General features: G+C 34.9%; 1 protein-coding gene and 1 pseudogene across 2 annotated transcripts; both read right to left on the bottom strand.

The window, feature by feature from the left end:
• Window positions 1-709: 709 nt before the first annotated feature.
• LOC114389844 lies at window positions 710-3,628 on the bottom strand (annotated as a pseudogene).
• A 1,011-nt stretch (window positions 3,629-4,639) lies between these two features.
• LOC114390708 (SUPPRESSOR OF ABI3-5-like) lies at window positions 4,640-13,091 on the bottom strand. Of its 2 annotated transcripts, none has more exons than XM_028351555.1 (16): window positions 12,878-13,091; window positions 12,433-12,549; window positions 12,167-12,207; window positions 11,050-11,884; window positions 10,897-10,968; window positions 10,708-10,800; window positions 10,542-10,621; window positions 10,294-10,429; window positions 10,016-10,103; window positions 9,854-9,945; window positions 9,665-9,733; window positions 8,718-8,897; window positions 7,527-7,698; window positions 6,050-6,976; window positions 5,389-5,567; window positions 4,640-5,034 (listed from the first exon to the last, which is right to left on the bottom strand). In XM_028351555.1, exons 2-16 carry the CDS (start codon window positions 12,478-12,480, stop codon window positions 4,849-4,851), a joined length of 3,198 nt encoding a protein of 1,065 aa, XP_028207356.1. In that variant the 5' UTR covers window positions 12,481-12,549; window positions 12,878-13,091; the 3' UTR covers window positions 4,640-4,848. The 2 variants fall into 2 exon arrangements, with proteins under 2 accessions (XP_028207356.1, XP_028207355.1); XM_028351554.1 differs by having other exon boundaries at window positions 10,294-10,432; window positions 12,878-13,090.
• Between the last annotated feature and the right edge of the window lie 2,877 nt (window positions 13,092-15,968).

The following is a 15,968-nucleotide window of genomic DNA, read 5'->3' as shown; positions in this document are numbered from 1 at the left end:
CATTGTGTTAACATCAACATCATCTTTTAGTTGCATACATTGAAACCGAAATTGATTACCTGCATACGTGAAAGGTTGCCGGTAGTAAATTTCATCCAAAAATTGTTTGTCGGTTAGCTTAAGGGTATTGTGTATTATGGTTTTTAACGTTTGAAAATCACACCCGTTAGGTACTCGAATGGGAACTGGGGTGGAAGCTTGAAAGGAAACACCACTGTCATTGTAAACAATGGATTCAGTTGGAAAAATAAAACCTAATGTGGAGTTCACAACTGTCTGACTGCTTGTCTCTCCCAAGAATGCCATAGTTTTTTTCTAAGAGTTGGGTTACCACTGAAACTTGTGGTTTTTTACAGTGTTAGGCTGTGTCATATATATAGATGAGTTTTAATATCAGTGCTGCATTGTTTAAAGATTAAAAATACGCATGCACATGCTTTCTGTATGTGCTGTCAACTACACCAATGACGTGACATGCTTTAGCTTGCATCAGATCTGCATGTGTAGTCATGTTGTGCAAGGTCCTTTCACACGCTTTATGTTAATGCAGACAACAATTTATCATACACGTTTTTTCACAATGTGTAGTCAACTCAGACAACGATATATCATACATGCTTTTTTAGAATTAAGTAATGATTTTATTATGGACGTAACAAATAAATGTGAATATCCAATTCAAAATGATCAGTCATTATAAATTATATGTTCAATCCTCATTTATGTCAACATAGTCTCTCTTGAACATCACGAAACTCTTGTAATGTTGCATTCTGCTAATATATGGATTTGGCCACGACTTCGCCTGCGGATGACAATTGCTAGACCATAACAATGCTACAAGCGGTAAGGGACAATGTTCTTTTAAATAAACTTGTTGTACATGCGAAAAAAGTGTTAACTCATTCCTACAAATCTCATTGCATAAATATAAAAAAAAAAAAAAAAAACACTTCATATCTGCAATGTACCTCAACAAAATGATTGTCATACACATGACCGATACAAATTATACGATGCAATGAAGAATTTGCCAACGGTTGACTTCTAAGAGGAAAGAATGTTGTGCTTTGTTGTTTAGACAAGGATACAACGATTACATTATACCTTGATGCAATGACATGTCCCATGTCCATTATATCCATCCACTTATTCGTAGTCACCTGAATGAAACAAATATACACGTCAAACTTAATTTCAAAGTAAATTCTTAAAAATCAAATACATAAATTAAATACCTTGGTTAATCCATCAACAAGTAGTGACATCCTTAATTCCTCAAATCTCTCCATGCCACCAAAGAGCTTGATATAATCTTCTGAGAATTTGGCAAGTTCTTTAAGCAGATGGTTGCGGACCATCGACCAAGAATCTTGACCCATACCTAATAAACCGGCAACTGACCGATATCCACAGTTACCATCAGCTTTTACATCAACAATCTTATCAATGAAGTCGTGCATAAATGGCTGAAACTGGTCCAACATAGGCATCATCATTCTTCGATTCGGTTGCTCAGAGGATGATGCAGTACGCCTCACTAACGAATTGCTATTTTGCATAGATTCAAAGGCATCTACATACTCCCAGTAAGATGGATCGCGCTTTGTTGACCTTGGGTTCCTGCTCATAGCTTTCTTTGGTGCCCCCTTTATGTTAACCTTTGCTGGAGGAGGACACATCGAATTCTGATCAGGGTATGCAATTTCCCAAAGTTTAGTCCTCAGAGTAAACTTGCCACAAACATCAAGTTCTTCGAATCTTTTGGATATTGTTTCCATTACATCCTTGATGCTCACCTCAGGCTCAGATAACCCCTGGTCTGAAAAACTGAGTCTCCTCCAGAACATATGGATTGAATCCAGTGGGATGCAACCACTAACATATTTGGATAGCTCACAAGCACAAGGAAGACCAAGCGTGGTTCTCACCACGCAACCACAACTTGAGGGATTCTTGCCATCATAGTAAACACGCTCTAATTCAGCAGCAATCTGATTTAAAGCATACCTTGAAACCATTCCAAGAAGCCTCATGTATAAGGTTTTTTTGAACACATGTCCAATGACATGTGTACTTGTTTCAAATGATGCTTTAATCTCCATGTGCTGCAACGTAATCATGTTGTTCATGGCATCCCACACACTGCACAAGTCTCCAATGCTATTTTGTAACAAAAGACGAGTGAGCAGATTCAACCCTACATTTCAAATACACAAATAAAAATAAACATATACAATAATGCAATTCCATAAATTCGTCATGTTAATAGAAATAGTTGAACAGTTTCATACCTGTTTGTTGTTGTGTTTCCTAAGTGCATCACCTTATTAGTCCAGGCAGAAACAAATTTTTCCTTGTGTGGTATTATCCATGTTTCCTTGACATAGTCAACAAACATTGGCCAAGATGCGCAAGCCATTTCGAACTTCTTCAGGCATTCATCAAACTGTTGTTCTGAAGGACAATCAGTCAGACATCCCCAACAATCCATGACATAATCCCAAGCATTTTTTTGTGCAATTAGTGATTTACATTTGGCCTTCACATTCTTGTTTATGTGAAAGCTGCACAACAAATTTGTGCATTCAGGGAATACATCCTTCACTGCATTCATCAATGCTTGATCTCTGTCAGTGACAATAACTCCAGGGAGGGCATCACACTTTAAAAAAAGGCCTCGGAAGCATTGTAAAGCCCAAACCAAATTATTAACGCGTTCACCCTCCAGATATGCAAAACCGGCAGAGAATGTCATCCCAGTCGGTGTCACCCCAACAAAATCGAGCAATGGGAGTCTGTACCGGTTTGTTTTGTAGGTGTTGTCTATCAAAAACACCAAATTACATGTGTTGACTAACTTCACTACATCAGGGTGACACCAAAAGATATAATGAACCACGTCTTCATCCTTTATTTTGTGCCAATGAATATACTGATGGCGTTGAAGAAGCTTCATCAAATGTTGCATTTCAAGATCGCTTCCTCTTATGGAAGAACGGAATGCACTTCTTGCATTGTATATTTGTTTAATGGTCGTACAGCTATTGACATTGTGTTCCTTCAGAGTTAGCAGAATGTTTCTTGGCTTCACCATGGACTTCGTCATATCAGCGATAAGTGTTTTTTCAGCTTTAGTCAATCGCCCCGCATATGGATGCCCAACTAATGACTTACCAATTCATGATTATGCACTCCACAAATCAACTTCACCATCCAGCCTTCTCCTCCAACCACTGGCTTGCAACGAAGCTTGAAGGGACACCCACATTTCCTAGTCCCAGTGTCACTTCTGATAAATTATTTTTTCCTACACCTATACTTGCCACTCCTTTCACAGCCAATTAACACAAACATAGTCCTTCCTCTACTACTTGTGTTTATGTCCGACCTTAAAATCACCGCCACAAATCCGTTTTCATGAGCCACGGATCGAGCCCACCGCAAAACATCCTCTCGGCACTCAAACACCTACAAAGCAATCCACATAATTTAAGTTTTCTACCAATATTCATTTTATTAAATCTGTGACAAACATTAACATTATAACCTGAGAATTATTGAACGCATCCGAACAATCAACATGTGGTTCATTCGCACCACATTCTTCTGCATTTTCATAATCCATATCCGCTCATTCAGACATTATTTCATACATCCACATATTTTCGTCCATCTAACCAACTCAAACAAAAAATGGCCATACAAAAAAATTAGTAATTTAAAAGAAAAAAAGGAAACTAAATTCAAAAAACATCAAATACTAAAAATAAGTCTCTTACGGATCAACTTGATCCTTAAGTTGGTGTGTCACTGTTAGGGATCAAGTTGATCCGTACGGATCAACTTGATCCGTAAGTTCGTGTGTCACTGTTATGGATCAAGTTGATTCGTAAGAGACTTACGGATCAAGTCTTCTACGGATCAACTTGATCTGTAACAGTGACACACGAACTTACGGATCAAGTTGATCTGTAAGCCTCTTACGGATCAACTTGATCCATAAGAGATCCATACGTCAGTGACACAGCAACCACCTTCTGCATACCTCGTTTGTCGTCGTCAACCACTGCAACGCACCTTCACCGCAACTAACCGTTCACAACGAACCAACGAACTCGAGACAATGCCGCACGAAAACCACAAAAATAGAGAAAAATAGCAAACCAAAATGGCAGTCGTGAAGCGCAGGAAAAAAAGCAAGCTTTTATAAGAAAAAAAACCTAGGGGCATTTTTGCCATTTAGAAATTTTGCTGGATGCACCTAGCAACACTCTTAAATTTATCCAAACTTATGCCCAAGCCATACAACATTTCAAATATTTTTAAATTTCTGATGATGAAAAATATACTTTAGTTTAATTTTAAATATTCAGGTAGAATACTAGTATGGTTGTCGGTCTAATAAAGCTAAATTAATGTTATTCACTGTCTGTTACCTACATCAACAAACCCTAGATCATACTGTATACGTGATATACAGATGTTTGAATTTTTTAAAAGGAATTTGATTCTTTTAAAGTATTTTTTATCTTGAACCAAAGAAAAGGCTTCTTGATCTCAAAATACGCAAAGCATAAATTCAATGGCAAAATATGTAAGAAACCACACCCATAGGACAGTACCACTTGGACTCAACTAAAGGCAAAACAAAAATTGAATGGCATTCCAAAACACTCGTCAGAGTTCAACCAAAGCAGAGATCGTGCTTAATTTGGGCAGAATTTGACATGTTGACTAAATTTCAAAATTGTTCTGGCAAACTAGTGTTTACAATAAGAATATTTATATAACATCTAAATAATAATTATCGAAGCTAAATCAAATCCTATATGCTGTGCTGAAATCTTAACTCTCTGACATCTCCCGAAACCTGGCAAGTGCTTTTTTATGAATAAGCATCTTGTAACTGTCCCCTGCTTGCACCTCAAGGCTAGGATCCAACTTCTTCTGTTGACTCCCAAGTCCTGCCCTATTTTCGGTGGCTTGTGCCAGGACAGGCTCTATCATTCCACTCCCATCCTTTCCTAGTCCCTGTGCATCAAATTATCCGTAATACAAGAAACAACCATAATGTAGAAATGTTAGAATCCTTCGGCAGATATGTCGAGAAAATACCAAATTTCCAGGGGTATCCCATCCAATTCTTGAGGTCGAAACTGACTAAAGAATAAAAAATACACACACATATAAATATAAACTAGAGGAAAATACTATCTGGGTCTAGGATCAAAATACCAACATATCCCTGTAAAGGGGGAATTTGGAATACTGGAACTTATTGCAAGAGGCGGCAACAAAAAGTATCAAGCTCTACCAAACAACTTGAATAACAAAAATAAGTGTAATATGTAAAAACTCATGTAATGAGGAGGAACGAAACGGTACCAATCCTTCTTGCCAGCCCATGTTGCGAAGCATCCGATTACCAACATTGTTTTCATCAATTGCTTTGTCTGCCGTAATCACCTCAAAAGTATCAAGGTTGGCATCTCCAACTATGCGTCCTCCACCAACCCCAGGAGGGAATGGCATGGGATCACCCTTCCTTGATGCAAAATCTCGATCTTCAAGGATACATATGGTAGAAACAAATATTTTCTCAAAACGTCAATCCACATATCTAAGTTACCAGTAAACCTACTGCCTCGCAAACTTACAATTTAATTATTTAAATTTTTTAAATATTATCGTAACAATTGATACATGAACTTGCTACGATAGTTTTCAGCCTAGAGAGATTTTTTTTTAAAATAAACAACATAATTCTATTATATTTTAAAAAATATATATATACCTAAAACTATAGAAGAATTCACGCACACAATTTTGATTTCCTAACCAGGAAAATTTCTTCAATTTCCCTTATTAAAAAAAGAAGAAAAGATTCCTTACACCTTTAATCATCAAATACAATAATATGTAGCACGCCAATGCCTTACATCTAACATAGAACTAAAGCTTCCTCTACTCGAAGAAGAGCCTTTTTCATCAGATACAAGAGACAATGTTTTGAAATTAGTAACTAATATAAATTAAGTAGTCTTACTTGAATCGCCAATTTCAAGGTCAGCTAAATCATTTCCAACTGAAGATGATGAGCCATATAAACTCCTCCTCTCAGCTGCACGGTCCCGGTAAGTTGTTTGAGGTTGTTCCTTGTGAGTTGAAGCAGAATGAGGCATTTCTGAAAACCTTCTTCGACCACTTCCAACAATCACAGATTGTGTATATGAACCCAGGGCAGATACATCTGTTCTAAAGGGAGTAGCAACTGTCTGTGCATCAACATTTGCTGTAGATAAACTTGGCATAGATGATGCAACAGATGTAGAACCTGAATAAGTATCTGCTTTAACAACCCCTCTTCCTGAGCCCCTTATAACCCCCATCACAGTGCCTCCAAGGCTATTACTAACAGGCTGTGGCTGTGCCTGAGAATCAATAGCAGCACTCTGGGCAAGAGTTGTGTGACTTCCTGGATTAGAAGCATTACTTTCCCTTACCATAGTCTCATTTTTTAACTTATTCTTTGCATAATGTCCAGAAGAATATGACCTATCATCAGCTGAAACAGAAGGCTGATTGTCTTCCAGAGCCACTCGAGTAGCCTGCCCCTCATGGCTCCTTTGTTTCCACATTGTCAACACATTGTTCATTTTTTTCTTGTTTGCCAGTATACTGCTTTTTGAGGCAAGTTTTATTTCCTTTGATTTTTCTTTCTCTTTCTTCTCTGCAGCTAAAGCAGCAGTTGCTGCAGCCTGGACAGCATCTGCCAATGAAGCTGGCTTCTCAACCGGTGCAACAGCAGTAGCTGGTGCAGAAATGACCTTTTTACTTCCAGAACCATCAGATACCTTAGAAGGTTCAGACTCATTAGATGCTTTATTCTGATTTTGATCAGTGCAAGGTATGTACTGCTGAGTTTGGTGGTCATATGAATACCAAATCCCATTATTACCATCATAGTAAAGACCTACATATAACAAGAGTGTAAAAAACCAAAATAAAACAATAAATATAATACAACTTTTGACAAGTATATTCCGAGTCTTAATGCTGGTCAAAAAATAGGCTCAACCAATACATGCAAGCTCCATAAGCAACATTTCCCAAAGCACAATGTTATATAGTGTGTGAATACAAGACATGCGCAGACATGGAAACATACTAGGTAAACAGGAGATGAGCAAAAATTTTGCAGCCTTCTCCCTTCTAGCAGAACTCAATTACACAAGGAAGAATAGGAGAGAAGGGGAACACAGGATTAAAAAAAGCCTTAAAATTGACTGACACTACTGAACCAGTAATAAATAGGAGTAGAGTTCACTTCAACATGCATGTTTTGGGGACTCTCCAAACTTGCTTTTGGCTCATTAGAAAAAAGGGTCACATAACAGGGAAAAAAGCCTTGAGAATCTAAAAGCTACTTGAGAATTACATATGCAGCAAACAAAAAATGCTTTTGATAAACTTTTAAGATAAACAATACAGGCTTTTACAACCAACTCAATCAAGATGCATACCAGTATTTCCATCATAGTAAAACCCAGAAGCAGCATCATAGTAATAACCCGATGCTTCATCCCAAACAAAGCCTGATTGTGGAGCACCAACTTCTGCACCAGTTTGCTCTGGACCAGTAGATTGTTTGGCATCTGGGTTGTATTCTTTTGGAGCCCATCCCACAGAATCATACTGAAGATTGGGTAAAACCAAAAATACATATATCAAATTTACGATAACAATTACCTACAGCATATCAGAACTATAATTAAGAATACAAAACTGTAGTAAGAAATACAAAATATTAATGTGGCATGTTTAATGAGAAATCACAAATAAAACTTGCAGGAAATTCCCCTCTACAAAAAAAGAATCAGTGACTACACATACAGGAAAACGCATATGGGAAATTTAATTACCTAGGAGCTGTACACCAAAGTAGAAACCAGCTCATATCAGACAAATTATGAAAGCTTTGTGTACAAATGAAAATCCAATTAGATTAAACACTTCTGCTGTATTTGACAACAATCATTTACTTTAAATTATCAAAGAACAGGTTTTCAATAATGCCTCAATTATTTTCAGCTTAAGGAAATCAGAACTCCCTATTCATGTTTCTCAATAAGTGATGCAAATGCTTTATACATTTTTTTAACCAATTTTAAGTCTTGCCCAACACATTATGAAGCAATTTTTTTTCATAATCAGTGCAATACTTTTTTTCTTATAAAAATTAGTTCGTTTGTTTAAACTTAGTTGTTAAAGAAAGTGAATTTTTAAATAAAATAAGCAGTTTTATGTTTTTCAGTATGTTGTTTAAACTGCTTTTGTTTAAAAAAAAAAAGCATTTTTCTGCTTTTCTTAAGAAGCAAATTCTATTTGCTTCTTAAAAACGCAATATTTTTTTTAAAAAAAAGTGTTTTTCACAATTGCTTTCTTTTAAAGTTTAAACAAACTGGCCCAATATCTGAGGCAGAATCCCTGTTATTTTCCACCAGATTCCCTACCAATTATTATAACCTATTACTCCAAATGTCAAGTAAGGAAGTTGGAACTAAGGTAATCATCCTCAGACAATACAAGCAGCAACAATGTTAAACTTGCATAAAATGATTTTGAAATTGTCAATATTCACCTTAAATAATACAGTGTCTTTAAACATGTATAAACTACAAATACAAAATTCATAATACATAAGAATAAAACACCTGTTGGGCAAATGTCGCAGCCTCGATAGCAGCAGCTGCAAGACTGCTTGATTGGGAAGTTCCTGATGTTCCTGATCCAGGGCCCAGGATACTTTTTGCATACGCCACTCTTAGAATCTGCCCATTCTTTTCAAGCATAGTTCCATTCGTTGCCTCAAGAGCTTTGGTAGCATCCTCCACCTAAACAAAAATATCTTGCCACATTAATACCTACCCAAACACCTATTAGCGAGCAACTTTTCTTGCCAGACTCCCTCCCTTCCCCTCATTTTTTTTTTCTAGAAAACAAATAACAAAAATGTGAAAATGAACGGTATCATTTGCATAGGACTCCAATGGCAAACACAAACAGATAGCTACTACTGAATATATAAATAAATAAATATAAATGTACAAACTTGGGTAAACAGCAGTTATTCAATATGCTCTATTATAACAGAGTTAATCATAAGCTTGAGCCATAAGCTTCTAGAAATAAGATAAAAAGAACTTAATTTGATAAGGCTTTTAGGCGGAGCTTATTAAAAGCTTACAGAAAGGTAATAAACCACCTTCATAAGCCCATATAATCTTCTAAACACCCCTTTATCCATATAACTCCCAAAGTATTACTTAACAAAATTCCAATGAATCCTTCAAATATGGGAACTGTCATTTCAATCAAAGAAACTAACAAAGTCCACCATAAAAAAGCTATGTCTTCACTCTTTAGACTGTTTTACAAATTCACTAGAAAATATTTAGGAAGAAGATATCATCAAATGATGTAAAATGTGCCATTTAACTATGCAATGACACAAGCCTTCGAAATGCACACATTTTATGTTCTTAGTGATCAATGTGTGACATAGATATTAACCTTTAAAGACCAGGAAGAGAGAGAGAGAGAGAGTACAGCACAACATGCAACAAGAATTACTCAATTATTAATCATAAGTTGTACCTACCGAATAAAAGTGTACAAATGCAAATCCCCTTGAGACATGAGTAAACTTGTCTCTCACAAGACGCAGATCCTGTAATAGATAACAACACTACTTAGCATATAAATTGCAACATAAACAAGAACAACCCTGCCCCACCAATGCATAAACATAGTAAAAGGATTAATTAACTAGCTCAACTAGTAATCAAACCTTAATCGGAGCATGTTTGGAAAACTCATAGCGGAGCATTTCCTCATCCGCATTTTCATCCAATCCACGGACAACCAACACATGAGTTGGACCTGATTGCACATATAGTTAATTACAAAGCATTAATAAAGCATCAATGTCAGGTATGGGAGTTATACTTACCTGCTTCTGAACCTTTCTTTCCTATAGCTGCTGAATTAGACAATGAAATATCTGCTGCAGGGGCATCATCAGTTCGTGGCTCATTACACTGCAATAATAAGAAATGAGCATTGAACCAATCCAATATTTGCACATATGTACACATACATACTTACACCTCAATTGTAAAAAGGATGACTACCCTAAATTAATCTTGGCATGATAATCGAAAGCATTAAGCATGAAGAAAGTCTACAGTTCAAAAAAAGACAAAAAGGATGCAGGGGAAAAATATGAACCTGATAGCAGGAAGTCCGGCGTGCAAAATTTATGTAGCCACATATAGTGCACATCCAATCGGATGGAACCATCATGCTCTTATAATTATGACCTGATTTCATAGCTCCATCTGGACCAGGACCTCCTGTTGGCTTACTACTGCAACAAATATAGCTCAAAATGGCAATATAGACTATTGTAATTTACAGCATCAGGATATAACTTGGAAGTACAAATAACTGGCGAAGCCCTAAAAATGAAAAAATACCTATATTCAAAGAAAAGTTTTCTGCCATCCACAACAAGACCATCATCTCCTAGTTTGTCCATCATTCCTTGGGCAGCTCCCTAATCCATAATATATTAAACTCAATACAACATTTATGAAATCAAGATATATAAGTATAACATTGGTAAATAAACATGATAAATACCACAGAAGGAAAATCAATGAATGCAAATCCACGAGAGACACCAGAATTTCTCTCCTTTATAACACGAACATGACGGAGGGGACCACATTCAGCCTAAAATCATATAAATGATGATACCCATAAGAAAAAAAAAACATTATCAAAATCTACAAGAGTAAATGATGACACTCAACGAAACAAACCACGTACAAGGATTTGGTATAGATCTTCTTCAGTTGTCTTCTGTGAAAGACCTTTCACAACAACAGTTGCAGATGGGGCCTATGAAAACAGCTTTAAATCAGATTGTCTAACAGTAGTAAGATAATTACCTAAAATATAAAAGCACTATTCAGCACATACCACAGAATAATGCTCCCACAGACGTTTATCATCACGATCCCTACGTCTTTCACTTTTGTCATATCGACTGTCAGTATAGCTATCTTCCCTATAACTTCGACCATGGCTTCGACCTCGGGGGGACCTAGATCTTGGATGGTCATCATATCCACGAGATTGAGACCGGGAATGGGAATGAGACGGGGATCGAGAACGTGAACAAGATCGAGAACGAGAATGTGAATGTGAATGAGAACGCTCATGTCTCCTATGCGGACTCAGATCTCTTTCCCGACTATGACCACTCTTAACTCGTTCCCGATCACGTGATTTGCGTCGCCTCCAATTACTATCTCTTCTACTACTTCTTTCATAATCAGAATCATAACTATGTCGACCATGATCATGATCCCTCTCATGGCTATCCTCCCTACGATGATGAGAGGATGCTCGGGACTTGTAGTCATAATCATCATCATATGCATAATCATCACGGTCATGTCCTACAAACCTGGCAGGTTTATCATATCCTCGATCACCATAGTTTTCAATGCCAGTATAGCCATCCCGAAACCTTTCATATTCTGGATAGGTGTCAATCTCACGATCCCTGAAACCATCAATCTGATCATATGATTCATGATAGGGCCTCTGAAAACGTCTAGATTCCCTGTCAAGTGGATAATCTTCATCATAACCTCTCCGTTTGGTTTGACTCCAGTGGCCAACAGGAGGTCCTGGCGGCAGATAAGCCTCCCTATCCAAAATGTCACGGGGGAAATTATTTCTCTGGTAAACGGCATCCCTTGGATATCTTTCATCTATAAACCTTCTCTCATCATAGGAACCGCCAACCCTGCCAAAATTATGGGTAAAATGGGAGGAAAGAAAAGATAAAATTCGATACTACGCATCAAAATAACTACATTATCCTTATACTCATAAGGCAAGCATTATGCATAATAAAACACAAAAGCAGATCTCAGTTGTACAATCACACATGGGAAGAGGTACACATACCACACCACCAACATATTAAGAAACAAAAAAATATCCTCAAAAGACACAGACTTTTACCCACAGGTTTCAGATTACCGTAGCGACGATGATAAGCATGAAGCAATTCAATTGCACTCACCGGAAGTTGGGGTCATGGACGGTGCTGTATCCCTCAAGAGCCTGTGGATTCAAGAGAATAAGCTATGTCAGGAACAAATAATCAAATGGTGAGACGAGGGTTAGGCAAATGGAGTCCATATCTGACTGCCCCCACAGCTAGCTTTCTTTCAGAATTCTCCGATTAAAAATCAATGAGATTGAAACCCTAATAGTAGTAGTTTCTTTGAATAATGATCCCCATATATTCCATATAGGTGAATTATTTAAGGAGGAAACCACAATTACGCTGTTATTATCCCAGCCTTGATGCAGAGCATAGCGACCAGGATCCATTTCTTGCCAAGCCCACCACCGGTCCTCTCTCTAGCAATATTGTCTCAAAGTCAAAAACTTTCTCTCTCCCTGTAATATATGCACAAACAGATTCAGTTATATCCACCATGAAACCCATTACCACCACCTTCTGGGACCCTCTCCTCCAATTCCAACAACAATTACCGTCTTCAAAATCCTCGCTTTATTATCCCACAAATCATCAACAACCCATCAGCTCTATAACTAATTTTGCTATAAATTAAATAAACATTCCAACAATAATTAAACAAAAAAAAAGAGTAAAATTTATCAATCTACCATCTGAAACAAATCCGATTGATCAACCAAACAGTTCATAATAAGTAAACGAAATTCTCGTGAAAAGAACAAAGGAAGCGGCGGTTAGGGTTTTTACCGATGATTGCGCCGGATCTAGGGTTTTGGTGTCGCGCGGATTGAAGAAGGAAAATACGAAGAGCGCGCGAATGTTGTTATTACTTCGATGATGGATGGAAGAAGAGAGATGAATGTGAATGATATGATATGAAGTAGGAGTAGTGGCTAGGCGAGACTCTTTCTATGAGAATGAAGGTCAATAACTCAATATCCACCACCGCCGATATATAATTAAATTCATAAATCACATTTTTTATCTTAAAACTTAAAATGAATATAGGAACTCATTTACTCTTGTGATGCGTGTCATGACTACGGGTGAATAAGCAGACTGACCCGTCCGCAATTGAGCCAGTCCGTCCGTTTTTTACCCAGATCAAATAAATTAGTCCGTTCCCGTGGATCCCGCAGATCAAATGCATCCGTCCACGAACCTAGTTTTAAAAGAATTTCAATTTTAATAAAAATACAATACAATTAAATTAAGTTAATAAAATCTCAATAATTAATCAATTACATCAATAAAATAAATAATGTCTTAACAAAAGAAAATTCAAACAGTAAATCTAAAATATGAAATTTAAATATCTCCGACCGCACAAATTATTCAAAATTTAAAGTAACTTGAGTCTTTTCTATCTCCACATTTAAGAGTACAACAATGAATCAGTCCCAACCAAAATAGGATAAAAACAAATTCTAGAGAGAAGAGATGTACTTTGCGTGGTGACGCGATGGTGGGTTAAGGTTGTGCCACTATATAAATATGATTTGAACTATTTTTTATAATAAAAATATATTGAAATATATTTAAAAATATTTATTTAACAATTATTTTAAGTTAAATGATAAAAATTGATGTTTTTATTATTTATAGCTTGAAGATATGAAAAAAATAGATTAAAAGAAAAAAAGATCGAGAAAATATCAAAAAGGAATATTTTCATCATGTTATCACTTATCTTTTTTATCTTAATCTTTCATTTATGTTATCTTTTATTTTTCTTATCTTATCATTTCTTATCTTTATCATCTTTTAATTTAAATCTTTTATTTTATCTTTAAATTTTTATCTTATCTAATATAGTTATTTTAAAAGAAAAGTTTGAAGTGGAAAAGAGAGAATCAAACATAATATAATTGGGGAGTCAGGGTCACACAAATCAAACCTAACGCGGGTTGCGGGCAATCCGCAAGTCAAACCCGCAAAGTCTGTGGGTTAAGCAGGACAAACCTAAAAATATGACATAACCATGGATCGTTTAAAAAATTGATCCGTAACCTGTGCGGACCGCAGGCCTTACGGGCCAGTACATAGACCTGGACCCGTTTCCCCACCCCTACTCATGACGCATCTCAATATTTGAATGGTGATAATTAGTAGTAGTATCTTACTAAATTTTGTTGAGGAATTAAAACACTAAATTATATTTTTAAAGTCTTATTATTTTGTAAAAAAAAACAAATTAATAGTAGATTTATAATGTTTTATAATTTTTAAAGTAATTATTAAAAAAGGTAACAAATTAATTTATATGATAAATATTTATGATTTGATAATCGTGTAAAATTATTTACATGATCTGTTTTCTAATTTTAGATTTATGACATTTTCTTAGTATTTTTTTACCTTATTATTATTTCTAATTATTTTAAGAATGACTAATAAAATAAAATATATTAATTAAGATAATTAGATTATTTTATGCGTGAAATTAAATTAGATAATATATTTATTATTTTATATAAATAAGATTGCTACATATAACTTACTTATGTAATTTATTTTTTTTATTTTTTATATATTGTGAACAAGGCTTTTATCGTTTTTAATCTTGATTTTTCATTTCAATTCAATAATTTAATTAAAATATTATATATGTTTTTATTAAATATAGTTTACTTAGATCATTATAATTTACTTTTAATATAATACTTTTGTCTTTGGAGACAAAATTGATGCTTGTGGAATACTATAAAAATAAATTATAATTTTTTAAAAAACATAAAATATTGAAAGTAAAATATTGAATTGAAAAAGTAAGAACAATGTTAAAAGTAATTAAAATCAATGTTTATATATATACTAGTCGGTAACCCGTGCATACGCACGGGTCATTCATCAATTGATTTTTACATTAATTTCGTCTGGTTATTTATTTGGAAAGTTTGAGATTTTTTTTTTTTTTTTTTGCAAGGCAGGAGTAGTTGTGACATCCACAAATATGGTTTTATAAGTTATGCATGGCAGGAGTAGTTGTGGCATCCACAAATATGGTTTTTCATTTACAATAAATTTACAAATAGGACTTAATTTATTGATTATATTCTGTCAGTGTACACTTTGTCAATATTGAATTTGTTATTAAAATAAGTTTTTTTAAATTAAATAGTCAAGATAAAATGATTCTATCTAAATTTTTTAAAAATAAAAAAGATAACATTTGTAAAAAAAAATTCCCACTCTGTTTGTGTGCTTAATTTTATTTTCATTCCCTATGTCACAATATATATTTTTTTATGTTGTTTATTGAACGATTTTATAGGGTGGATAATTAATCATTTGATTGTAAAAATTTAATATATAAATAAGCATATAATGCTATCTTCTAGGAGCTTGTGGTAATCTTTCTCTTGAAACATTGTATGTAGTGATGACAAAGACCCAAATGATGTTTACGATAAAAATTTATTTAGAATTGCATTAAATTAATGTACAATTATGGGTTTGAAACACAATACAATTTGTCGATGAAGACAATTTGTCGATTATATTTGTGCATGTACAAAGCAAATTATTTGAACAACATCTATCATATTAAAAAAAATCAAATTATACCTTACACTTGTGTTGTTTATATATTTTGCTAACTTTTTTTTACCAAGCATAATTGCACCTTAGAATTTGAGATGATAAAATTATTGTTACTTTTAATTTTTCCTTGGCTAATTTGTGTGTGTGAAAGAGATATTAGATTATGTTTGACAATGTACAACAATGATAGTTTTAATAAATGCATGATAATAATATTTTAAAATTATAAGTTAAGGTTATATATACTTAATTTCAAAAAAATATATATCATGTGCTGAAAATTTTAAACAACTTC

This window comes from Glycine soja, chromosome 16 (genome assembly GCF_004193775.1).
Source record: "Glycine soja cultivar W05 chromosome 16, ASM419377v2, whole genome shotgun sequence".
Classification (NCBI taxonomy): domain Eukaryota; kingdom Viridiplantae; phylum Streptophyta; class Magnoliopsida; order Fabales; family Fabaceae; genus Glycine; species Glycine soja.
The sequence above is the reverse complement of the archived record's forward strand: the minus strand, read 5'-3'. Positions and strand labels throughout refer to the sequence as shown.